The sequence below is a fragment of the Canis aureus genome, chromosome 6 (assembly GCF_053574225.1).
Source record: "Canis aureus isolate CA01 chromosome 6, VMU_Caureus_v.1.0, whole genome shotgun sequence".
In the NCBI taxonomy this organism is placed as follows: domain Eukaryota; kingdom Metazoa; phylum Chordata; class Mammalia; order Carnivora; family Canidae; genus Canis; species Canis aureus.
Genome location: NC_135616.1, coordinates 80,524,080 through 80,549,975, shown reverse-complemented (window position 1 = coordinate 80,549,975; position 25,896 = coordinate 80,524,080). Strand labels below are relative to the sequence as shown.

The 25,896-nt window shown below is 49.8% G+C and overlaps 2 protein-coding genes and 1 long non-coding RNA gene across 8 annotated transcripts in view; 2 read left to right on the top strand and 1 right to left on the bottom strand.

The window, feature by feature from the left end:
- Positions 1-9,618, bottom strand: part of LOC144316536 (uncharacterized) — a 57,625-nt gene extending 48,007 nt beyond the window's left edge. For 4 of the 5 annotated variants that reach the window (XR_013382503.1, XR_013382506.1, XR_013382505.1 and 1 more), the window contains exon 1: positions 4,931-9,618. This is a non-coding gene — a long non-coding RNA (uncharacterized LOC144316536). The remainder of the gene's footprint in view (positions 1-4,930) is intronic. The other variant, XR_013382507.1, reaches the window with a different exon arrangement.
- Positions 2,202-7,446, top strand: CYB5R1 (cytochrome b5 reductase 1). Its single transcript, XM_077902550.1, has 9 exons — positions 2,202-2,299; positions 2,568-2,717; positions 2,823-2,895; positions 3,284-3,390; positions 3,630-3,759; positions 4,464-4,547; positions 5,428-5,513; positions 6,203-6,302; positions 6,651-7,446. Exons 1-9 carry the CDS (start codon positions 2,285-2,287, stop codon positions 6,821-6,823), a joined length of 918 nt encoding a protein of 305 aa, XP_077758676.1. The 5' UTR covers positions 2,202-2,284; the 3' UTR covers positions 6,824-7,446.
- Positions 9,619-9,923: 305 nt separating the features above from the next.
- On the top strand, positions 9,924-23,861 carry ADIPOR1 (adiponectin receptor 1). 2 transcript variants are annotated; one of them, XM_077902531.1, is made up of 8 exons: positions 9,924-10,082; positions 16,026-16,260; positions 17,722-17,838; positions 19,122-19,293; positions 19,925-20,111; positions 21,114-21,301; positions 22,467-22,660; positions 22,992-23,861. In XM_077902531.1, exons 2-8 carry the CDS (start codon positions 16,120-16,122, stop codon positions 23,118-23,120), a joined length of 1,128 nt encoding a protein of 375 aa, XP_077758657.1. In that variant the 5' UTR covers positions 9,924-10,082; positions 16,026-16,119; the 3' UTR covers positions 23,121-23,861. The 2 variants fall into 2 exon arrangements, with proteins under 2 accessions (XP_077758657.1, XP_077758658.1); XM_077902532.1 differs by lacking the exon at positions 9,924-10,082 and adding an exon at positions 10,333-10,450.
- The last annotated feature ends 2,035 nt before the right edge of the window (positions 23,862-25,896 follow it).

The following is a 25,896-nucleotide window of genomic DNA, read 5'->3' as shown; positions in this document are numbered from 1 at the left end:
AATTGCTATGATTCACCCAGGAATATTTATAAACTTAGAGATTGCTGTGCTTTTCGAACGCTGGACCTCAAATACCTTCCACAAGCACCTTATTAGTGGTTAAGTCTATAGCCTTCTTGTTTTTTTTTTTTTTTTCAGTGAATAAACTTGTGAGAGGGAAAAAAACAGTGAGAGACGAAGGGAAAATCTATACCTTTAAAAATACCTGAGAGACAAACAAATCTCGTGTATGGACCTTATTCGGATTCTGATCCAAACAATACATTTTAGAAATGTAAACCAGACAGAGACAGTATGGGATGTAGAAAACTACAGAGCAATACCTCTCATGAATGTGGCTGTAAAAACTATCAACAAAATATTAATCGAGCACAATAATGTACAAAAAGAACAATACACAAGAACCGAGTGGGGCTTATCCCAGGAAAGCAACAGTGGCTCAATATTAACAACAAAAAAACCAACATAATCCACTATGTTATAATGTAAAGATGATCATATCAATTGATATAGAATAAAACATTTGGCAAAGTTCAGCATCCATGCAAGAAAAAAAAAAAAAACTCTTAGAAAACTAGGAATTAAGGGAGCTTCCTCAACCTGATAAAGGGCAGCTACCAAACACCTACAGCTAACATCACATTTAATGGTAAAACACCGAATGCTTTCTTCCAAAGATGGGGAACTAGGCAGTAGTACTAGTTTGTGCAATAAGGCAAGCAAAAGAAAAGGCATATAGACTGGAAAGGAAGAAACAAAACTATATTCACAGATGACATGATATAGTAAATTCCAAGAAATCGATCAAAAGCAAAACAAAACAAAACCTTCTTAGAACTAATGAATGAGCCTAGCAAGATCACAAAATACAGGATCAACACATAGAAATCGGGCTATTTCTATCTAATAATGTATAACTAGAAATCAAAATTTTAAGAAGCAGTGGCATTTAAAATAGGACCCCTCTACTATGGCCTGGATTGTGTCACCTGCCCCCTCAAAATTCATATATTGAAGTCCTAGCCTCTAGCCTCAGAATGGATCTCTCTTTGGAGACAGTCTTTAAAGAGGTCGTTAGAGTGGGGCCTAATCCAATAAGACCAGTGACCTTCTAAGGAGAGGAGAATAGGACACACACACAGACGACACCCTGTGAAAATCAAGGTGTGTATCTATGAGCCAAGGCAAGAGATCGCAGAAGAAATCAAGGACACACGTGAATCTGGTTGGGAAACTGTGAACGAGACGGAATGGCCATCTTGGCAAATGTGCCGCGCCGGTGACTCTCAGCGTCTATTTCTGACTCCTCTTGTCCCATTTTGCTGCCAGCAGAGCTCAGTGCTGAGACACTGTCAGTGCAATCGTCTGAGCCGTCAGGGTAGCTGACATCTGGCGAGTGCTTTGCTCTAACAGCTAGTGCGTTAGGAACACTACGGGTCTCATTTAAGCCTCACTACAGGGCCGCGGACTAGGCTCCATACGGTCCCGGGTCTCTGACCCCGAGGTCGGGGAACCCAGGGCAGGACAGGAAGGCACCTGTCCCAAGGGAAGCTACCGAGGGGCCCCGGCGGTCCGGCGCTGCTCAGCCGGGCCAGTGTGGTGAGACCAGGAGACGAAGCTGCCCCGCCGCACCGTCCACCCCGGAGGAGCCCCGCGCCACCCTCCTGCCGCACACGCTCTCCCGGCAGCGCCCGCGGACCCGGGGTCCAGCCCCCAGCGCGGTGTGGCTCTGCACGTAACCGACTCCCGTGTAGCTCGGGTGAGCGGACCGGACCGAAGCGGCAGGAGCGGAAGGCTAGACGGGGAGGGGGCTGGAGCGGCGCTCCCAAAGGGTCCTGGACTGATCCGGGGGCTCCCGGCCCCCCACCGGGCCACCGAGTCTGGGAGCAAGCGGGTGAGGCTCAGATCCCGCCAGGCCCCGCCCCGTTAGGGCCCCGGCCATGGCAGGCCACGCCCCAGGCCACGCCCCCATCGGCCCCGCCCCGTTAGAGCCCGCCAAGCCCCGCCCCGTTAGGGCCCCGGCCATGGCAGGCCACGCCCAGGCCACGCCCCCACCGGCCCCGCCCTGTCAGGGCCCGGCCCGGCCATGTCAGACCACGCCCTAGGCCCCGCCCCCATCGGGCCCCGCCCCGTTAGGGCCTGCTAGGCCCCGGCCACGCCCCCATCAGGCCACGCCCCGTTGGGCCCGGCCCCGCCCCGCCCGCCCCGCCAGGCCCCCGCCCGCCCCGCGGCGCATTGTGGGATCTGGCGGCGGACCCCGCGGCGGACGGCGAGGTGCTCGGTCATGGGCTTCCAGCCGGTAAGACCCTCGCCCTGCCCCGCGTCGGCGGCCCCGGCCCAGCCCCGGAGGGCTGTGCACCCAACTCCGAGCGGGGGTTCCGGCCCCGGCCCGCCCCGGAGGGCTGTGCACCCGCCCTGGACGCCCAGTCGGTGACCCCCGGCCCTGGAAGGCTCCGGCGCTGCAGCTGGCGGGCGCCCGCGGGGGCGGCTGGTCGTCGGGAGCCGGACAGCCAGCCCCCGGCCAGCCCCCGGCCAGCGTGACGGCCACGCGGCCTCTCTACACGCAGGGCCCCGCGCTGCTGGCCTCCCTGGGCGTGGGGCTGCTGACTGTGCTCGGCCTGGCCCTGGGCTCCTACCTGGCCCGGAGGTCCCGCCGGCCGAAGGTCACTCTGCTGGACCCCGATGAGAAGTACCTGCTGCGACTGCTGGACAGGACGGTGAGTCGTCCGGGAGGGCGGCGGGGTCGGGCCGTCCCAGGGGTCGGGCGCCCTCGGGGGCTTGGCCGCAGGACCTGCCGGTGAACCGCGTCGTGCCTCCCCCAGACCGTGAGCCACAACACCAAGAGGTTCCGCTTCGCCCTGCCCAGCGCCCACCACGTCCTGGGGCTGCCCGTGGGTAAGGACGCGCGGGCGGCCCCTGTCCCTGGCGATTCCCACTCCCTCCCCAGCTCTGGACCCGTGAGCTGCAGGGTGCCCCGGACATCCCTCGCCCTCCCCCTTCTTCCTCCTCCCTGCAGGGCTTGTTTCCACCTCCCCTGGAGCAAACGCTCGCTGCCCAGACCTCGCTCCCCCGCTGCTGCTAAGGCCCTGGCAGTAACTGAGGAGTGTCTCCAGTGACGGGGGCTTATGAGTGATCAACTGGGGGCCCAAAGGGTCCTCGCTGCTGAGTAGCTCACTGGAACCATGCCAGGAAGCAAGACATCCCAGTCCTCCCAAACCCCCTTGAGTGTTTTGAAAGCTGACAGGAAGCCAGCGGCCTCGTGTAGCTCTCCACATGCCCCCAGGCAAACACGTCTACCTGTCTGCCCGGATCGACGGCAGCCTGGTCATCAGGCCGTACACGCCTGTCACGAGTGACGAGGACCTAGGCTACGTGGACCTTGTCATCAAGGTAAGGGAGCACAAAGGAGCCCTCGGGAGCTCCCTGTCCTTCTCCTGCTGGAGTTGGTAAACTTCCGAGATTTGCTGATACGGGAGGCACGTGTGCGCTTGGGGCACATGAAGACGGTACGTGGACTGGGGAGACCAGTGCGGGCGCCATTCCTGCCCCAGCTTCAGGGAGGATCGCCCGGCAGGAGCTCAGAAGGCAGCGACGTTCCACGTAAAGTGCTTTCCGCTCTGTGTCACCAGGTCTACATGAAGGGCGTACACCCCAAATTTCCTGACGGAGGGAAGATGTCTCAGTACCTGAACAGCCTGAAGATTGGGGACGTGGTGGAGTTCCGAGGGCCCAGCGGGCTGCTCACTTACACGGGGAGAGGTAACGCCTCTCCCCTCCTTGAGCCGGACTTGCACTTCCCCGGCACCCCCGTCCTGGCACAGGGCGGCTGTGTGTGTGCGTGCACGTGCGTGTGCTCACTGGCAAGGGCCAGAGCTGCGCCTCCCTCAGACTAGCATCAGTGTGACGGAAGGCATATTTCTCAGCTCCGCTAGCCCCAGGGATCGGTTCTCTATCCACCAGAAGTCCCAGCCATGAGGGCTGTGGAGGTGTCTGCGGCAAACCGGTGCCTCCCTTTCCCTCCCTCAGGGATTCGCTTCTCAGACAGAGAGTGTCAGGTGGCCAGAGACCGCTCCTCTAGCCCCTGCCCCTGGGAACAGCTGCGGGCATTAGCAAGCCCCTGGAGCTGCTCTGGGCCACTCGGGAACACAGCCACATTTGGCCCCTTGCCTGGCGCCCTCCCCAGGAAGTGACCCCCTGCCAGAGGCAGCTGATGACTCACCGGGCGGCGGCCCCAAGCTGACTGGTACTTAGCCACATGGGACAGATAGTCCTGGCCCCATTGTCCCTCAAGTGTACTGTTGTCAGGGCTGCTCAACTCAAGCCTCCATCGAAGCTTCAGGATCTGATTTCAGAGCAGCTGAAATTTCAGAGCAGCCTGGGACATATTTTCAGTTTTGTATTTGTTTTCTTATTTCCCTATATTGACTTTTTTCTTCCACCCCTCTCTTCTCTGGACTTTTCAGGGAATTTTAACATTCAGCCCAACAAAAAATCTCCGCCAGAACCCCAAGTGGCGAAGAAACTGGGAATGATTGCCGGCGGAACAGGTGTATGTCCCTTGAGGGGCCGTTCTCTCCCACCATTGTTGATTGTTGCCATGAAAACACCCAAGTGACCCTCAGAAGGTTCGGTAATCACAGCCAAGCTATTAATCAGGGGATTCCTGGCAATGCCTAGACCTCCCAGTATCTGAAAAATAAAATCATAATCAGGTAGAAACAAAAAAAAATTTTTTTTCTTTTTTTAAAAATTTTTTTTTAACTAATAGAATGAGAGAAATAAACCAGGTGGGCGCTCCCAAGACCTCCAATTGAATGACTCTAATAATCTTTAGGTGAGAATAGAGAAGCAGCTAGAAATAGAGGAGTCGAAAAGGAAGAAAATGAACAAACACTGGATGTTTCTAAATATCAGACGCTATTCCACTCACTTTATATCCGTATCTATGAAGCAGATGTTAGTTTTTCCCTTTTACAGATGAAAACAGTGGAGGTTTAGAGAGGCGGAATGGTTTCCACAGGGTTAAATAATAACATCCGGAGGCAGGATTAGTATCTAGCTCTGTCCAGTTCCAAAGCCCATGCACTGAACCCATAAGCCCAGTGTTCCAGAACCTTCATTGTTGAATCAGTAAGTAGTCATGTGAGTCCTAGCCTCCAATAGACGTTCAGAGGAAGAGTCTGATATTAGTTCCTTAGAGGGATCTCAACGGCATGATCTTAGGTGAACAGTGAGCATGACCACAGTTCGCCTATGAAGGTGAGTGTGGGGTCAAGCAATGTCAGTGCTGCAGGACGCACAGGAGGACAGGATTAGGGTGCTAAGGGAAGACGGAGCAGAACGAAGATGAGAGGTTGGTCAGCTAAGGAGCAGGAGCGGGGCAGGGGCTGGGGCCATCCTAGCTCACTGTGGGCTGTCTTTTTGCAGGAATCACCCCGATGCTACAGCTGATCCGGGCCATCCTGAAAGACCCTGAAGATCCAACCCAGTGCTCTCTGCTTTTTGCCAACCAGGTTGGTTTACTTACGTCAGGCCTCAGTCTTCAGAGTGGTGGCGGAGGCAGGCGGAGCGATGTGGCCCCAGCAGGCAGAGCTGCTCCAGTGCCTGTTGCGGCCTCTGCCCGAGGTCCCCCTGCACGGCACAGGACCCTTTTCTGCCGCAAGGAAGACAGAGCATTGAGCAAAATCCTTCCCTGGCCCCTAAGGGAAAATGAAAAGAGAACAGTTAAGGAACCTAGTTCTAGCTGTCGAAGGTTGCTCCTTGGATTTCCCCTGTTAAATAGTCCATCTTTCTTCTTCAGAGTGTGTAGATAAAGCCTCTTCCCCTGTCCTTCCCCTCATGCTACCTCTCTAAAAGTCTTGCTTATTCCTAGAACTTTCTATTTCTCTCCGGGTTGGAAGCTCATTACAGCAGAGAGCCTTTTCTTCTGTGGGCCTGAGGAGGTTCTTAAGACTTTGCTCCCCCCCACCTTTTTTTAAAGATAGATTATTTATTTATTTATTTATTTATTTATTTATTTATTTATTTATTTATGATAGACATAGAGAGAAAGAGAGTCAGAGATACAGGAGGAGGGAGAAGCAGACTCCATGCTGGGAGCCTGACGCGGGGCTCAATCCCTGGACTCCAGGATCACGCCCTGGGCCAAAGGCAGGCGCCAAACCGCTGAGCCACCCAGGGATCCCCTGCTTCCCCCTTTCAGACCGAAAAGGACATAATCTTGCGGGAGGACCTGGAGGAGCTGCAGGCCCGATATCCCAATCGCTTCAAGCTCTGGTTCACTCTGGATCACCCCCCAGAAGGTACCCTCCCCATTTCGGGATGTCCCCAAATCAGGGCCTCCCCCCCCCCCCCCCCGGGGGTTCTGACTTCAGTGAAACCGATCACCAGTGCCACTGCCAAACTCCCAAGTGTGAGTGCACAGACCTAGTGCTCTCCTGGGCCCCTTCCTTCTGGTCCCTGTTTTCCGGGGGTGGTGGGGACGGCTGTGCAGCTAGAGCTGACCAGGGATTCCCACCTAGCTGCTGCTACCATTTGATGCCTTCTCAGGAGGCTTTACCCAGGATTCACCCCTCCCCACTTTCTCGTATCCTGCCCCCTTGCCAGCGAGAGTCTGGAGTATCTGCCCTCTCCTCTCTTCTCTACTTCAGACTGGGCCTACAGTAAGGGCTTCGTGACTGCTGACATGATCCGGGAGCACCTGCCCGCCCCAGGGGACGACGTGCTGCTGCTGCTCTGTGGGCCACCCCCAATGGTGCAGCTGGCCTGCCATCCTAACTTGGACAAACTGGGCTACTCACAAAAGATGCGATTCACCTACTGAGCATCCTGCTTGGGGTCCTGTTTCCCTGCAGTTATCCTCAGACAGTACTCACGCTATAAGCCCTAGATTCCTTTCCTGACAGTATCAGCCTTTTTGTCTTAACTCTGGAGCCCAAATCTGGATGACACCCGCAGGAACAAAACCCATGTAGCCATGGAAGAGGGCGGAGGCTGAATTGCTCTCTGGAAGCCCCACCCCCACAGCCCTAATCTCCCTGTGATTGAAGGTCCAGCTCAGGCCCATGGAGCAATTTCTTCCATGGATCAGAAAGAAGGAAGCATGTACATTCGTTCTGTGGTAGCATCACAGTGTGTGTGTGTGACGAAAGGAACAATCTGCGTAATGGGTTTTCCTTAATATTTGGTGCTTAACCCAAGCAGATTCTGCACGTGCGAGTGCACGTGCAGCAGCCTTACAGACACCGTCTCATAGAGATTGAGGAAGGGAGAAAATGATTTCTTTAGACCCCAGAGAAGGGAATCTGAAATATGTTTGTGTGTGTGTCTCTCCCTGCCCCTGCCCAGGCTGGAAGGAGACGACTACCCACAGTCTAAGAACATGCCTGTGGCAGAAACCTCTGGCTATGCAAATAAATGGGGCTCAGGCCCCTGTGTTGTACCTAAGGGGTTGCTGTGTTTGGGGTCCTTATTTCTAAGGCATTTCATGCCTGGGGATCTTGGGAGGAAGCATTTTCCAGCACAGAATTTCTCCCAGGCCTTCCGGAGAACCTTTGAGCAGTAGTGCCATGTGCTGAAATATGACCTGCCACCGAACTCAGGGATCACCTAACAGCTGCCTCTGCAGAGCCAGAAGCTCAGCTTCTCCCTGGAGGCTTTTAAGGGTGGGGGAGGAGAACACAAGTTAGAGCAGATGCTTTTGGAACCCAGGTAAGATCACAGTGGTCGCTTGGTTTGGCCGGCCTTTCCCTTCTTCCTCCTGGTCCTTCCTTCACCATACTTGGACTTCAGGTCACCTGGCAAACTAAAGTCTTGTCTTGCTGTTTGGGAGGGAAGCTTTCTCCTTTAACTAGTAACCTGATCTCACCAGCCCCAGTCAGACTTGGTGCCCGGATAGAGTTGGCCTCCCCCGGGCCCATCCGTCCTGACTGCCCTTGGCCTCTGCTGTGATAATCCGCCCCTTCTCCCAGGGTTGGACTAGGGCAGCTTCCTCAGGTCTTTGTTAGTCCAACTGGGACAGAACAGGAAATCAGTCTCAGGAGGAAGGTTGACATTGCTTCTCTGTATGCAACTATGTCTTGTTTTCCCTGGGCCCCAAAAGAAAGGCTTGTGGGACCCACAGAATTTACCCCTCTGCATAGCAGAGTCCTCAGTAAATTCTGTCACTAGTATTCCATCAAACATTTCTTGATCAGCCAGTGTGTGTGCCGCCGTGCTCTGTGAGGCACACGTGGCCACCTCGCCTCCAAAAAGAAAGATCTTGCATAGGATCATTAGGCTCAAATGGTGAAGCAACCTGACGCACAATTTCCCACCCAAAAGCTTGTCTTACATTCCTTGTCTTACATGGGTTTCACTCATTCACTCAACAAACATTCAAGAGGACTTGCCACCTGCCAAGCACTGTGCTAGTTCCTGAGGATACAGTTCTGACCAAGGTAGGTCTTAGCCCTCCCCCGCCACAAAGAACTCAATCTACAGCAAAGATGGACAAGCGATAAACAATTATAACACAGCATGCGGTGTGATTAATAGTATGGTAGACACACGAGGTACAAACGGGAAGGGTTTGGAAAAGAACCCTTCAGGAGGAAGAGAAGAAAAAGAACACTTTTGAGTTAGCCGGGTAACAGGTGCTGTGCTAAGTACTCTTCTGTATAATTTGATCCTGATGATAATCGTGCGAGTCAAAGATTAAGGATTTGCAGGTCATACAGTTGGACGGTGGCTGGCGGAGCAGAATGGGAGCCGAGGATTGGCGCAGGCCACAGCCAAACCCAGAACTGGGCATTGCGATTCCTCGGCTCTTTTAAGCAGAGGATGGCAGGAAGGGCAACCCAGCAGAAGGACCGGCGTTTGCCAAAGCCTGGAGGGAATGAAGGAGAAGTTCATATTCGGGGAACTAGGGGAAGGTCGTTGGGGTCCAAATGCCAGAAGGGAAGTAAAGCACGAGGAGTCCTGAGGGTGGGTAAGAGCCAGCTGATAAAGGCCTTCGCGATGTCGTGTTAAAGGGACTTGAAAATCCTGTGGACGGTGGACGTTCCCGAGGGCTTGACCGCCAACTTGACGAAGCATCATCCACTCGCCGGGCATCACACGAAGACCCTGCAGAAATTATCTCATTTAATCCCGGCCAAGGTCCAGTGAAATAGAACGATTTTTTTTTTAAGGAATGTCTTTTAAGCCGGCCCTGAGACGCCACCGGTTTATTCCCGTCTTCCGGAGATCACTGCCTCGAGGCCTCCAGGCGGGCTCCCAGCAGGTCACCGGCTCGTGCCCGCGGGCCCCGGGACACCCGCTTCCCTCAGGTCTCCGGGCTGCGAGGTGGCGCCGGGGCGGGGACGAGCAGCGGGAGGCGGCCTGGGCCTGGGCGCGACGTCTCGGCGGCCCCGCGGCCCCGCTGGCGGCATCACGCGTCGCAGCCCCCGCGCCACCGGCGTGGGTCACAGGCGAAGCGCAGGCGGCCTCCCCGTTCGGGGGAGAGGCGGCCTGGCCGGGGCTCGGCGGGCCTTCGCTGGGCTCCGCCTCGTTCCCCGAAATTCCTTCCCGGTCACGCGCTCCCTCGGGGGCTTGGGGTGTGGCCGTGGCGGGCCTGAGGGGCGGGGTTGGCGGCCGCAGCCGGCGCGGGGCGGGGCCTGAATTGGGGGCGGGGCCTGCGGCGGGGCGGGGCCTGGGAAGGGACCGGGCCTGTCGTGGGGGCGGGGCCTGTCGTGGGGGCGGGGCCTGCCGTGGGGGCGGGGCCTGCGGCGGGGTGGGACGGGGCCTGTGGCGTGGGACGAGGCCTGGGAAGGGACGGGTCGGGGGCGGGGCCTGCCGTGACGCGACGCGACGCAACGCGGGGGGCGGGGCCTGCGGGGGCGGGGCCTGCGGCGGCTTGTGATTGGGGCTGCGGGAGCGACGCGGGGCGGCGGGGAGCGCCCGAGAGGCGGTGACGCGGCCGCGGAGGTGACGCCGTGCGGTCGCGCGCCCCTTCCGGCGCGGGGAGGGCGCTGAAGATCCGGGGCCGCTCGGCCGCAGGCCGCCTCCAGCGCCGCGGGATGTAGCGCCGGGGACCGCGGCCCCACAGAGCCCGCCCGCCGGCTGTAAGTTCCCGGGCGGCCGCGGGGGTGGGGGGGTCCGGACGCCCCGAGGGTCTCGAGCCCCCGCGGGGCCCTGGGAGCCGGCCGCGCCCCGGGGCTGCTCGGGGACCGGGCGGTAGCACTTCCGGCCCCTCCCGCCGCCTCCGGGCGGGCTCGGCGCGGCTCCGGGGCTGCGGGTCCTGGCGTCGCCGCCCGCCCGTCCCCGCCGCGGGGGTGGAGCCCGGAGCCGGGGCACAGCCGGTCCCAGGGCCGCGCCGAGGCTCCCGACCCCGAGGCTCCGGCGGATCCGGCCGCGACCGCCTCCCGCCCTCGGAGGCGCGGGGATTAGTGGGCCACCCGCCGCGTTTGGAAGCTAATCCCGAAGCTGGAATGTGAGCAAAATCGGAACTGGGGCGGGGAGGGCGGGATTGCCTCCCGTCGGCAGCCGCACGCCCGGCGTCCCCGTCCCGTTGGGAGACTCGTGGTCTCCGGGGCTTTGGTCTCCAAGAAGATGAAACAGGGGCGCCCCCCCCCCCCGAGCCTGCCGTCGGGCTCCGGGGAGCGGCGAGGCGGTCGCGAGCCCACGGGCCCACGCGCGTCCGGGCGCCACCGCGACGGGAGGGAGGCCTGCGTGCCGCCTGCTGCCCTCGCCTCCCGCTTCCCCCGGGTGCTCCGCGGGTGGGCTGACAACACGGGGGGGGGGGGCACAGGGGCTGCTGGGCCAGGTCAGGCCAGGTCGTGCAAGGGCTCACCTGCTGGGCGGCCGCCTCTGTAGCCTCGCAGCCCCCAAATTGATCACCAGGGTGACATCTACGCCCCCACGTAGTACTTGGCACTTGGGGATCGGTGTTAAGACCGCGGGTGTGTTACCCCGAAGGCCTCCAGAAAACCCTACACCTACTCGGAGAAGAGAATTTGAAGCCCTTCCGTTCTCAGTGGCCAAGAAATTACGAGATTCCCAAGGGACTTAGAAATAAACGGCCACTCTGCAAGTAGGAAAGAATCACTAGGCTCACCATTGCTGATGCACAAAGGATACCACCCTAAGTAGGCTTTTAGGCTACCTTCAGTTTCTTAAAGTCTGGCCTCCTTTTATCTGTGAAAGATTCCCTTATGGAAAAGTGGATTATTCACTGTCCTGGGGACTGTTCTTTGGAGCCTGCCTTGCACACTGGATTTGCTTCTGGAAGGGCCACCGCTCCCAGTTTCCCTATCAAGATGCTCCCAAAGTCTTCCACAGAACCCTTCTTAGTCATTCCAACTAAAACTGAGCTTTTCTTCTGAATTCCTCCAGCACTTCGTGGCATCTAGTCTTGTAATGATGTTAGTAAAAACAAAAGTCATCGTCCCCTCTTAAAATAGAGGCCAGCGGGCAGCCCGGGTGGCTCAGCGGTTTAGCGCCTGCCTTCAGCCCAGAGCGTGATCCTGGAGACCTGGGATTGAGTTCCATGTTGGGCTCCCTACATGGAGCCTGCTTCTCCCTCTGCCTGTGTCTCTGCCTCTCCCTCTCTCTCTTTGTGTCTCTCATGAATAAATGAATAAAATCTTTTAAAAACAATAAAATAAAATAGAGGCCAGCAACCATGTCGTGCCTCTGATTCTCCTTTGCCTTATCTCTGTAGCTACAATGCCATGTACACTGTAAATAATCAGTAGGTATTGTCAGATGGATAAAGAACAGAATTTGTGCTGCTTTCTAGGCCAGTTAAGTTTGTCTTCTAATTCCCTAGGAAATTTCCTTTGGCTGCTATAATATCAAGCCACACTGAACTGTTTAACACTCTTGCTGTATTATCCTGTCTCATCTACTTGTGATCACACTGGTGAACTAAAGTCATGTTTTAACCCAGAAGCTTTATTAATTATGGTGTTGCTGTTGTTTTTTTCTGGTACTGATACTCATCAAAGTCATTACATTTTGTCTTTTTTTTTTTTTTTAAGATTTATTTATTTATTCATGAGAGACCCAGAGAGAGGCAGAGACACAGGCAGAAGGAGAAGCAGGCTCCCTGCGGGGAGCCCTGGGCAAGACTCGATCCCAGGACCGTGGGGTCATGCCCTGGGCTGAAAGCAGATGCTCAGTCACCAAGCCATCCAGGTGTCCCCTACATTTTGTTCTTAATTGTCCATTTTTCTCTGATATCACCCACCAGTTAATTCCCTTTTCCTGCTCAGAAATGTTGGGGGTGTGATTAATGTTTATAAAGTTTGTATCTTGGATTGAAAGGATCCTTAAGTGCCCTGTAGGCAAACCAATTCCAACTGATTGGCTTTCAGGCATGTACCTAGGTTGGGGCTTCCAAGGCATGCAGTGTAAAGTGCTATAACATATAACTGGGCTGCCATCTAGTTGAAAGCCAAATATAAAACAGGGACTGGTGTGAAACTCCATCATCAGCCTGTGTAGTTTTGTTTTGTTTTGTTTTGTCCTGGCACTTGAAACGCTTATCTATCTCTGTTTGGAATCAAAAAGTCTTCTGTTGGGATGGCTGGAGAAGAGCTACAAGGGAAGTTAGATTGTGATTTTTCACTTCAGACGCTAAGCCGATGACACCTAGCATCAAGTGAGAAAGCTAACGCCCCGTTGCTGCAATTTGGTAATCTTCAAACGTAGGTCTTTGCCTTGACTCGTTTTTTCCCCAGCAGTGCTATGGAACCACGTCCCCTAACAGAGCACATATAGAAGAGAACTAATCTATTAGTTTACTGCTAAACTAATTTTTCTTTAGAGCGAGTCAGGAAGTAATAGGTCGAGCCTGCCTATGCCTATCCACAGAATCTCTAAGGGTCCGGAGACTCTAGATTAAAAATTCCCAGAAGCAGCTTTGTGACTTTGACTCCAAGGAAGGAGTGTGCTTGGAAAACTTGGGAACTGGTTCTCAGAATAGATGTCTTCAGAAACTACGAGGGAAATAAACTCTCGGGCCAACTGGCCGGTGATTAAGAATCAGTTCTTTCCTAAGTGTGGCACAGGATTATCTTATTTATAAGAGCACAAACACCTCCCTGCCTCCACAGCTTTATTCTTTAATATCATAGGTTTATCCAGTTGGAAAGCTTAGTGGTAAAGATTTTATTAGCTTGAATTGAAGAAATCCCATAAAAAATGCACTCAGTGGAGTTTGGCCCAGTTATAATTTGGGTGTGGTGAGTTTGAGGGGAAATGTGTTTCCTCTAAAATACTAAGGATATAGAAAGCTGGCAGAAAGTTGAAGTAATTTGGCTCTTCTGAGTGCTCCCAGAATCAGTCTTAACACCATAGGCATTTATGCTGCTTTTATATAATAAAGACAAAAACACTTGCTTATAATAACTCCCAGTTGTTGGTGAGTGGCTGCCCTGCCCGCAGTTACCTTTCCAGGTCCTAGTATTATTTGCTCTTCTGTCTTGCCAGACCGCCGATCCGTATCTCTCCCTTTCCTGTCTCTGTGTTGCTACAGTTTAGAAGACCAAACTGGACAATGGACTTTGCTCATATGATGACATGATCTCCATTGACCTCCGTTGTATGTACTTTACATGATGCATGATGAGTTGTAGCTGATGTCTGGCTTGTGAGTTAACTGGGATGTCTGTTAGGTTCAGTGACTCTGGGCCTAGAAGACGATGCTGAGGGGAGGAGTAGGAGCTGCTGGTACAGGAGCTAGGGGGAATCAGAAGAACTAAGAGGGATTTGGACTGAAAGGGAAAAGACATGATGACGAAGAGACAAAGATCATCTAGGAGAACGGTAGGCTTGAAGGCATAAAAACTTTGCAGATCAAATGAGGAAATTAGAATACCGAGCTGGATTCTGCATTTGATCTCTGACCCCAACTGCCCAACTGAAAGTTTGTCTATGTTATTCTCATTGCCTCTAGTAAAATAGTTACACAGCATTCAAAATATCTGAATTTAGTACGTGGCCACTCTAGGGTATGTGTTCTCTCCCTCCACTGCCCTCCTGGAACAGTGAAATCGCATCACTAACTGTACATGTCACAAATGGCCTCACGCCATCTGATCGTAGGCTCCTTTGAAGACACTTCCTTGTTCAACTGTGTATTTTGCACAGTACCTTGGGATGCCTTAGGGTGCTAGTGCTGAATATATTTGTGAAATATTCAGTGACTTTATTGGCTTACTCTGGGGAAAAGGAGAAAGCCACACAAACACAAGAAAAAGTGCATAAACCCTTAGCTAGTGACAAGAAGCTTGCTGACTAGAATGCTGCCCTCTTCATTCATTCATTTTGAAATATGGGTTCTGACCAAAATCAAGGGTCCATATGGCAGAACCTGAGTTTGGGGTTTTCTTTTGTTTTTTGTTTTGCCCCCGCAGCGGTGTTCTAAGCTATGTGTATGTCCCTCTTCAGAATTGTCCAAAGTGCCCAAAGCCTTTTCTTTTTCTTTGCTCTAATATAGATTATTTCTTAGTAAAGCTTTTTATTCAGTAGCACCTCACCCTAAGGAAATACGTTTTGCGGTCAACGCATTGAAAAAGATTTCCCAGTGTTTCTTATGTGGATTCCCTATTTCCTGAGGGTTTCAGGGGCCCCCGTTTCCTGTTCTCCTTAGGCTCAGTTGTTGGCTATGGCTGCGGGCTGGCATCTGTCTTGCCAGAATCTTGCACATTTGAAGGAAGAAGAACTGTCGATGTGTTGACACTGTATAAAGGTCTGCTGTGCAGTGAGTCACTGTTTGCTTTCTTGAACTAGATTTGCCTATTCCTTTCAGCCGTGCTTGTGAGTGTAGCATAGCATGACTTTTGAAACTTAAGGACTGCACTCATCTGACTGCATATATCCAATTATAATCCCCAGGAAGGAATCGTAACTAGTCTTACATAAAAAGAGAACTGGTGTAAGATATCAAAGGTATGTGTGTAGGGAGCAGCGGTGGGAGGTAGACAGTGTCTCTCTCATGAGCAGTCCTGATTACTGCCTATTATAAGAGGTTTGGGTTCCCTAAGATTAAATTTCCTCTTTGGTAATGCAGCCCACTCCCTGTGCAGGCGTTGCTTGACCCTCTCTGCATTGCCTGATGGTCACTGGGTTCAGATAACCAGTGGATAAAAATGCTAATATTCTGGTCATTACTGTTGTTATGACTAATAAACTCCTTTGTTGTTGGTTGGGGGGGTAGTAGTAGTGTCCAAGATGGTGAACATCTTTGGGCACCTTTCCTCTTTTCAGTATCATTTTTCTTGATTGAAAGACCACTGCCTGTAGTCCAACTCAGGAAAACCTCAAGCATTTGAAGTTTTTCCTTGAAAACGGAGTTCTAGGTTTCTCTGATTTTCCTAAAGGATTTGTATACCTGTCTCTAGTTTCTGAAAAACTAATTTGAGTGGGACTTAGGTTATGAGTTATGGTGGTTGGAACAAGCTCTTGCTGAGCTGGTTGTTTGGTATGTGTGTGGCAACAGGCAAGGCTGGGGCTGCCTCCTTGTCTTCAACTTCCTGCTCTGAGGTAAGTTATTGCTTACTTTCCGGAGGGATTATGATGAAAGCTTGCTATCCAAGTGGAACCCAGGCTATAATCCTACAATAGAATTAGTAGACATTGCAGAGGAATTAACCACTGCCCATCTAGCTCACAACCAAGTTCCTCCTGCATGCAAGTCACACATGTCAGAGCATTTGTAGAAAATGCCCGACTGAGTTCAGTTGGCATTTAATTTATTTCAAGCTTGGGTGGTCTTGAAGTACAGTTGGCCCTTGAACAACACAGATGTTAGGGGCACTGGCAGGGGCACAGTTGAAGATCCACATATAACTTTGGACTTCCCAGAGGTTAACGACTAGCCTACTGTTGACCAGAAGTCTTACCAATAACATTAAGTACCTTAATTTAGCAATTACCTGGCCTTTGGGATTGGAGACAGGGTGCGAGTTGACTATCTGTGTCTTATTCAGTGTTGACTCATGAAAATGAAACTGTAAGCGGAGTCAGTTGTCAATACCCTCCATGTTTCTGTTCGCTTTTAGTGTTTACCATCACAGGGAGCTCTCTGCCCCCTGGGGCTGAGAGACCCCAACCTTTCCCCAAGCTGAAGCTGCAGGGTATTGAGGTACCAGCCAGATGTCTTCTCACAAAGGATCTGTGGTGGCACAGGGCAATGGGGCTCCTGCCAGTAACAGGGAAACAGACACGGTGGAGCTGGCTGAACTCGGACCCCTGCTGGAAGAGAAGGGGAAACGGATAATTGCCAACCCAACCAAAGTAAGTTGTCTTCCTAGGAGTCATTGCCTTGAACCTCTCATTAGGCCTCGGTCAGTGTCCATTTTTTAATCTCACCTCTCTCCCCAAAGGAGGAACCACCATCGCACCCTGGGAATATCACTATCCCAGTCCTTATCATACTGAATTATATGTATCTTATTTATTTGTATCCTTTTCCCACTGTAAGCTTTTGCAAGTTCACTAGTCTTTATAACCCCAGGACTTAACACAAGGCCTGAAGTCCAGTAAGTAATTAGTAAATACTTGTGAAGGGATGAAGGAAGCATCCGTTAGGATTAGGTTTGGCTTCATATAACACAAATCCCTATAGTCTTAATAAGTCTGTGTCTTATGTAGAAGAATTCTAGAAGTAACCAATGCAGAGGCTCCACCACTGTCAGCCCCCTGTCTTGCTCCTCCTCCATTCTGAATGTTACCCATCACACACCCCCATAGCAGCCCCCACAAAAGAGGAAGGATAAAGAGGGGAAGAGCCCACCCTTTTTGGAAGTCCCTCACAAGGTCAGAACTTCATCCCCTGGGCCAGAACTTAGTAACATAGTTATATTCGGCTGCAGTGGAGTTTAGTCAATACAGCCTCTTCATTGGGCCTGAGTAACATTACAGTAACATTGCCACCCCTGAATAAAACCAAGGACTTTGTTACTGAGGAAGAGAGAATGGACATTGGGTAGGCAAGCAGGGATCTCTACCACAGAATTTAAGAGGGACCATTTGTTTCCCAGGGACCATCAACAGGAGAGAGAAAGAGAAGAACTTGAACTGCCTGGCTCTCCATCTCCATGGTTAGGAGCCTTGGGACTGAGAAAAAAGTCTCTCTCCTTGATGGGGAAGTGTGCTCCCATGTGCACACTTTGTGTCCAGGCTCCTGGGGTCTAGGACTCAGAGCTGCTGCTTTCTACAGAACCAGTGTGGCATCCCTGATACTCTTGGGAGCTGCTAGGAATACAAAGTTTCAGTCATGATATAATCCCCAGAGTCGAACAGAGAACCATGAACAGATTGAAATTGTTATGGGAATCTCTGAGACTCTGCCTTTTCCACCGTTTCGAGAATTTAGTGGTCTAGAATAGAGAGATATTTGGGAAATTGGGGACAGTTGAGAACCACTGTCTGAGAGGTAAGGAGGGGCTATCCAAACTTAAAGAATATTTAGGACTGGCAGTCCTGTGTCCCTTTCACGTCAGCCCCCATCCACTACCCCCTGTGTGCTGAATTGAGCTTTCACTCCAGCATTTGCAAAGTATTAATAAAGCTTGAACTACAGTGTTAGAAACTCACCGTCATGCTTTTAGAGAAAAAGCCACAAGTCTTATATGTAGGAGAGAGGCCAGGCAGAAAGTGTTGAGTTTGGGTTTCTCTGGATCTGTCTGACCTGGACTAGCGCAGTGTGTGAGATGGCTCTTAGGATTAGTTTCTGTGTATTTTTTATGCCTGTAGGCTGAAGAAGAGCAAACATGCCCAGTGCCCCAGGAAGAGGAGGAGGAGGTGCGGGTACTGACGCTTCCCCTGCAAGCCCACCATGCTATGGAGAAGATGGAGGAGTTTGTGTATAAGGTATAGCACAGTAGCTTCTGTCCTGGGTGCTCCCGCTGGCAAACACTCATTGAAGAACTTTTACTCTGATGCGTGTGTTTGTTTTTGCTTAAGATGCAGTAAATTAGGGAGAAGACTAGCTACATTTTTACTACCTACCGTGTTGGGCATTGTTCAAAATATTTTCTAAAACATAAGTTTTTAGCTTTTCTTTACTATGGATCCCTTTGGCAGTCATCAGAATTTTTTAATTTTTAAAATTTCGAAAATTTTAATGTGGGCTCCTTTATTTAACACATTAAATATGCACTAATGACAAATGATAATGTATTTTTTTTTTAAGATTTTATTTATTTATTCATGAGACACACACACACACACAGAGAGACACAGGCAGAGACACAGGCAGAGGGAGAAGCAGGTTCCCTGCGCGGAGCCCAACGTGGGACTCGATCCCGGGTCTCCAGGATCACACTCTGGGCTGAAGGCAGGTGCTAACCCACTGAGCCACCTAGGCTGCCCAGAATGATAATGTATTTTATTAAAATTTATTATTTCTAAGCAGTGAAGAGTAACAATATTTTGATATCTGCAAAACTAATGATTGAAAACATCTCTGATTTCTATTCATGACCATCACAGGTTCTAGCACTAGTGTGCTTTGTTGGTCACATTTATCATTGAGGAGAGTGTTAGATGTCAGGTAGAGGTGAGTGAAAATAAAAGATAATTTTTTTCCCATTCACATTTTCATCCCTCTCTGGATTCTATCCATTCACTGTCTGTGTGTCCTGGGTTAAGAACCCCTGCTCTAAAAAGACATAGCCTCAGCCTAGGAAGGCCTTAGAATCTACTAGGGGAAAGGATTGAGCAGGGATCAACTGGAGTCTCCTGGATTTGAGGGGCAAAGGAGGGATAAGATGTATGTTTTCAAAACCATAAAATATAATTTCTATTTCTTTGTTTTCATTCACTCTATATACATAATTGTGAAATTTCAAGTAGGTTAAAGACAGTCCTGCCATATTTTTTCCAAGATTGAGGTGCACTTATCTAAAGCATATCTAGATAAACTAACATGATGCAAGAACAAAGAAAGGCCTTAGCAAAAATTGGTCAAGATACATAGTAGCAATGGCCTTGCTCATGCTGTGTCTCAGATATCTGTAAGTCCAGGTTGAGTCTCTATTACCTGTCACCCAAAGCCTGGTTGACATTTTCCTAGACTGGCTCTCCTTCACTCCTTGCCCTTGGGGAAACTACCATTCTTTAGGGCCCTTCTTAGAGTGTATTTAATATTCCAGGTCTGGGAGGGACGTTGGAGGGTCATCCCATATGACGTACTCCCTGACTGGCTGAAGGACAATGACTACTTGCTACATGGCCATAGACCACCTATGCCCTCCTTCCGGGCTTGCTTCAAGAGCATTTTCCGCATCCATACAGAAACTGGCAACATCTGGACCCATCTGCTTGGTGAGTGATTTGGGAAGAAACCAAATTTTTCTGTCTCCTTAAATGCCAAGGGATTATGCCCTTTGTCCATGGGAAGGAAAAGAGCAAAGTTATTCTGACTGATTGACTAATCCTTGATCATTGATCTTTGAGGCTAGAGGAGGAAGACTTAGAACCAGGAGAAGAAATTGCAACTAGATGTTCTCTTACGATCCTTGGCAGAACTGTCCTCAATGGAGGCGATTCCTTCTATTCTTTCTGTGAATTCCCACTGTCCAAACAAAATGTGAACCCTTCAAAAAGTGCTCTTCTTGTCTGGGTTTTTATGACTGATGCCATTTTTTTTTCTTTTAAGATTTTATCTATCTATTCATGAAACACAGAGAGAGGCAGAGACACAGGCAGAGGGAGAAGCAGGCTCCCTGCAGGGAGCCCGATGTGGGACTCGATCCCGGGACCCCGAGGCCACGCCCTGAGCCAGGGGCAGATGCTCAACTACTGAGCCACCCAGGCGCCTCTTTCTCCTAAAATTTTAGACTACAGTTCCCACAGCTGAACCCTATTGTTTTAGTGCTGATTTAACACCATCAACTGTGAAAGTGCATGTATTTTTTTTCCTTAGACTTTTTTTCTTTTCTTTTCCCTTCTATAGGTTTTGTGCTGTTTCTCTTTTTGGGAATCTTGACCATGCTCAGACCAAATATGTACTTCATGGCCCCTTTACAGGAGAAGGTGGTTTTTGGGATGTTCTTTTTGGGTGCAGTGCTCTGCCTCAGCTTCTCCTGGCTCTTTCACACCGTCTATTGTCATTCAGAGAAAGTCTCCCGGACTTTTTCCAAGTGAGTTGAAAGAACATCAGGAAAGACCACACATGACTCTCATATCTTGTGATTGATGGCTGACTGGATACTGGAAACTCCTGTAACTCCTAAAAGGTTCCCTGATGTCCCAGAGGAAGGGCTTTCTATTTTGTGGGTTTAATAGGGCGGTGAAGCTTTTATCTTAAATCCTTCATGAAAAATGCACTGCAGCCTCCTCAACAGAATGGATTTTACCTGAATGGTACTATCTGTTGTGAGACCTGGGGTGCTAGCGGGCTGCTGTTTGAGCCCTAGGACCCAGTACCGTTTGACTTTCCCGTTGGCCTGAGCCACAGCAGGGCATGGTAGAGTACTCCCTGCTTCGTTCTGCTAACTTCATTCTATCCACCCATGCAGTTAAGCTTATCTTTGCTGCCCATGAACTGCTGGAAGCCCCAGATGTCCATAATCTAATGCTTTTCAGATTCCCCAACTGTGTGCAGAGTTCTGTCTATTTGCTTCTTGTTGTTGTTGGTTTTGGTGGTGGTGGCGGCAGGTTATTTTGTTTTTCCCATAACACCAATAACAGAAATACGTTTTTATCATTTAAAAAGGCAGCTAAATCAGAACAGTACTTCTAAAGAATACTCCCAACTCAAGGGTTTTGTTTTGGGAACTCAAGTTATCAGAACTGAAGAACATTCAGAGCCCTTCCTGCATGGGAAGCTGGGAATCAGCCGGACTTGACAGAACTCCAGGGTCGCAGATTCCGCTAGGGGAAGACATGGCTGCCCACAGCTCAGGGAAGGGATGAAGTCCTGTGAGGAGGGATTCTTAGAAACTTTGCCACTGCAAAATAGATGTGCTTGATCTGGTTGGTTTTTGGTCCAGGATGTAGGATAGATTGAATGGGAAACGAAGGGAGACTGGGTGGAGATGATCAAGTCTGGGAGCATGTGAACAGAAGGAACAAGTTCAGCAAGCCATAGGAGTTCTTCATTTCTCCCACTGATTCATTTCATTTTTGTGGCTCTTTTTTAGACTGGATTATTCAGGGATTGCTCTACTGATTATGGGGAGCTTTGTCCCCTGGCTCTATTACTCCTTCTACTGCTCCCCACAGCCACGGCTCATCTACCTCTCCATCGTCTGTGTCCTGGGCATTTCTGCCATCATTGTGGCACAGTGGGACCGGTTTGCCACTCCTAAGCACCGGCAGACAAGAGCAGGTGGGTAGGAAGACATATTCATGTTTGGGCCTTGAGCCTAATAGATTGAACCCTGGGCCCTAAGGTTTGTAGTTTGGGGACCCCATCCAAATCCTGATTTGTGTTGAGAATTTAGAAAACACCATGAATTTTCAAAGTTCAGTTCTCCCCCATGTTTCATAGTATCTCAGTGGAGTGCTAGCAGGACAGATTACTACCAAGCTGGTCAGTTTGCTGCAAGTATCAAAACGACTGTTCTTAAATTTGGTTTGAGAAAGTTAAAAAATGTACAGAGCACTGTCAGTTTAGTGACCCTACATTCTAGGCATTCAAACCAAGAGGTTAAAATTAGAACACCTGGAGTTCTCTTTCCTTGAGCATAAACACTGGTCACAACTATTGTAATAGCAAAAAGCATAAACATCTTTGTGTTGTCTCGTCTAGACTCTCCTTTTATGCTTTATTTTTGCAGCAGCACACTAGTTGCCACTCATTTTCAGGCTCTTGGGACTTCTTAATATGTGCTGTGTTTTAAACCTTCAGTTAAAAGAATTAAATATTCATCAAGCACCAACCATTGTGCTCTAACAAGGGCATCTACAAAAATCCAGAAGGTCATCCCTGCCCTCCAGTTATGTGTAGTGGAGTGATGTTGAGACAAATACCCATTCTTCCCTTCCTCTTAACCTTTCTTGTGTGTCCCTGTCACCTTGACAACTTCTGTTCTGGGTGTACCTGTCTACTCAGGAGGTCAGAGTCCTGTTCCTTAAGTCTTTTATGATCTTATTGGAAAACCTGCCTAGCTCCTCTCGGACTTGGAAGCCACCTGCCTGCAGCCCTGCCATTTAGGACCTGTATCCAAATCAGCCTGGGGAGGTTTTGACATAGACTTTTGGCCAAGGCTGCACATTTCTTAACAAATAATAAAGAATGTTGGATGTTGGTTCTTGTCCTCCTTAAAAGGTAATAGCTGTATCAGCACTGACACGGCCTTCTTCCTATTCTGGATGTTGCAGAAACGTCTGCTGACTGTTATCCATCTTGTGGTTCAATTTCCTAAATATGTCCTGTTCACCGGAAAATAACTAATTGTCATAATAAACATCTGAATTCTGGAGGGAGACAACAGTGCCTTCCACGTGGTGGCTGTTTCCTTCCTTGACCATCTTATGTCTGCTTTGTTCAGGAGTGTTCCTGGGACTTGGCTTGAGCGGTGTTGTGCCCACCATGCACTTTACTATCGCTGAGGGCTTTGTCAAGGCCACCACAGTGGGCCAGATGGGCTGGTTCTTCCTCATGGCTGTGATGTACATCACCGGAGCTGGCCTTTATGCTGCTCGAATTCCTGAGCGCTTCTTTCCTGGAAAATTTGACATATGGGTAAGAAATGACTCTTCCAGCAGGGCCTGTGATGGTGAGAGACCAGCCAAAGTTAAAGGTCTGAGTACAAGGTGGTAAGAGACGTGGGGATCACATAGTGTTCCAGGGTACCTATATGTGCAAAAGGAGAAATGGCAGGGAGATAGCCAATATTAGCATTTTGGTGTATCCTTGACAAGATTTAAAAAAAAAATTTCTACCACTAGTATATTGCTTTTATGATGTAAAAAAATTTTTTTTAAGGAGAACCTAGAAGAGGCAAATGCTTGATGCTTACTTCTGATCTCTCCTGGCCCCTGTCCTAAAGGCCCTTCTCTTGTTATTCCTCCAGTTCCAGTCTCATCAGATTTTCCATGTCCTGGTGGTGGCCGCAGCCTTTGTCCACTTCTACGGGGTCTCCAACCTTCAAGAATTCCGTTACGGCCTCGAGGGTGGCTGTACTGATGATTCCCTTCTCTGAGCCTCCCCACCTGAGGGGTGGAGGAGGAACTTCCCAAGTGCTTTTAAAAATAACTTCTTTGTTGACGTGAGAGGAAGTCTGAGTTGTCTGTTTCTAGAAGAAACCTCTTAGAGAATTCAGTACCAACCGAGCTTCAGCCCACTTTCACACCCACTGGGCAATAAACTTTCCATTTCCCTAGCTGAGGAGGGTGGGGATGGTCCAGCTTAGCCCTGCTCCTCCTCAGCACCCCTCCCTCGTTGGCAAGGCAACTACCGTCCCCTCACAGAGACAGTACGTCAAAGCTCATGTTGAGATTTTACCCCTCCTCCAACCATTTTGGGAAAAAATGATGGACTGGGACTCTTCAGAAATTCTGTTTCTGGAGAAAAATATCCCTCCCTTACCCCCATCCTTACTTTGTAACCTGGCTTATAACAGGCCATCCATTTTTGTAGCACACTTTTCAAAAACAATTAGAACCTGGTCCCATCTTTCTTGGGCCCGGATCTGCTTTTACAGCAGGAAGAACAAAGCCACCAACTTTTACATAGCCCGGCTAATCATGGAAGTGTGTCCAGGCTTCAAGTAACTTGACTTTTAATTTTTTTTCTTGGCAGAGTAATGTAAAATTAAAATGGGGAAAGATATTTAATATTTAATACTAAGCTTTAAAAAGAAACCTGCTATCGTTGCTATGTATCTTGATGCAAAGACTATGATGATAATAAAAGAAAGTACAGAAGACACTTGGCATTCAAAGATTTGACATGTGTGGTCTCAACTATTTGTACACAACTCCAAAGGATTAAAACCAGTAAAATAGTTTCAGATTCTGCTGAGATACAGGTTTGAATCAGAGGCATTAATTGACGGGCTAATGAGGCCAATGAATGAGCCTAATTGAATTTCCAGCATCTGCTCCTCAATACAGCTTTATTTTTCTCTACTTATCACACAGACATCGTGCTAGAAAGTTTGGTTTGCCACAGTAGAGTTAAATAATTAAAAGATTTTTGAAGGTGCTGGGAATATATCCCTGTGTTCAAAGCTCTACTACATGTTACTTTAGAGTTTAGTTCTTTTACAAGTGCCTTGCTTAAGGTTGTCTCATCAAGAAGTTATTCTATGCTTTTCGGTCTCTCTTCGAATCGCACTCAGCATGACGTGTGCTGTATTCATAAGATGGCATATGGTCTGCAGTAATCCCTAACTGTAGGCAGTTCTTGAGTTACAAAGTTGGGTTCACTTCAAAGGTCAAGTTTGTACAACTGGGAGAACAAATGGTTCTTTTAAAAAATAATCCAATTAGGCCAACACAAAGGAAAAGTTTCTTAACCTCAAGTAGTAATCAAGGAAATGTAAATTAAAATCAAAGTGATAAACCATCTCAGTCCCATCAGGTTGGCACAAATTAAAGATCATATTGAGTGTTGGTATAGATGTGGAGCAGACCAGATGCTGCTGGTGGAACTGCACATTGGTAGGATGACTGTGTGTGGACACGCATAGAGTGTACACACATTACAATATTCAAACATTTTGTGAAACAGCACTCTACAATATAAAATGCATATGATGTCTCTCCTAGATCACTTCATTTTTCAAAATGCTCTTTCTGGGGCACCTGGATGGTTGAGTTGGTGAAGTGTCTGACTTGGGCTCAGGTCGTGATCCCAGGTCATGATCTAGCCCCCTGTCTGGTTCCTTGTTCAGTTGGGATCCTGCTTCTCTTTCTCCCTCTGCCTGCTGCTCCCCCCTGCTTATGCTGTCAAGATCTTTCTTTTTTTTAAGGATTTTATTTATTCATGAGACACAGAGAGGGAGAGGCAGAGACACAGGCAGAGGGAGAAGCAGGCTCCTCACAGGGAGCCCTATATGAGACTCGATTCCGGGACTCCGGGGTCACGCCCTGGGCCAGAAGGCAGACACTCAACCACTGAGCCACCCAGGCATCCCTGTCAAGATCTTTTTTAAAAAATATTTATTTTCGAGAGAGTACCTGCACACAACAGGAGTGAAGGGGGAACAGCAGCAGACTCCTTACTGAGCAGGGAGCCCAAGGTGGAGTTCAGTCTCACGACCGTGAGATCACTACCTGAGCGGAAACCAAGAGTCCGTGTCTCAACCAACTGAGCCACCCAGGTGCCCCAATCAGGGATGCTGTAGGATCAGAGAGGTATGATATGAAACATGGAAACACTATGTAAAATTAGATTGCTACCCACTTGGCTATCATTTTTTTTTAAATTTTTTTTTTTGGCTATCATTTTATTATCCATAAATCAAAGGCTCTGCAAAGGAAAACAGTACCATGGTTCTCCCTTCTGCATGTCTGTTACCAGTAGCCACTGCCGTCTGGAAGCAGATGATCTGCGGACATGTTGCCGGGTCAGTGGGTATCCTAACCTCTGTCACGGTGTCTACATCATACCCCTCCGTTCGTCTCACGTAGGCATTTGATCATCTCCACACCATGAGAAGAGTGGGCATGATACAACATCTTTAGAAACCACTTTCATGCAACTTGTTTTGTTATTAGCTAATGTTAATTTCGTACTGTGCCTAGCTTATCGATTAAACTTCATTTGCAGGTATAAGAAAAAACAGCATAAATAGTATTCAGTGTTCTGCATGGTTTCAGGCATCCCCTGGGGGCCTAGTGAAGGGGCAACTGCTGTATAATTAAGCATAATTAGTTTGGACATTGACAGAAGTTGAATCGAGGAGCCCCATTCCCCTTTGAAGCACTAAGGTAACTGCCAGAGTGGATTCGAAGCAAAATTCCTTAAGTGGA

Excerpts from the sequence above, each read along its gene's own strand:
- CYB5R1 (XM_077902550.1), top strand. Across the intron at positions 2,718-2,822 it reads TGCGACTGCTGGACAGGACG|ACCGTGAGCCACAACACCAA; the intron begins GTGAGTCGTCCG and ends TGCCTCCCCCAG. Across the intron at positions 5,514-6,202 it reads CTCTGCTTTTTGCCAACCAG|ACCGAAAAGGACATAATCTT; the intron begins GTTGGTTTACTT and ends TCCCCCTTTCAG.
- ADIPOR1 (XM_077902531.1), top strand. The coding sequence starts at position 16,120 with ATGTCTTCTCACAAAGGATCTGTGGTGGCACAGGGCAATGGGGCTCCT. Across the intron at positions 16,261-17,721 it reads TAATTGCCAACCCAACCAAA|GCTGAAGAAGAGCAAACATG; the intron begins GTAAGTTGTCTT and ends TTATGCCTGTAG. Across the intron at positions 22,661-22,991 it reads CTGGAAAATTTGACATATGG|TTCCAGTCTCATCAGATTTT; the intron begins GTAAGAAATGAC and ends TTATTCCTCCAG.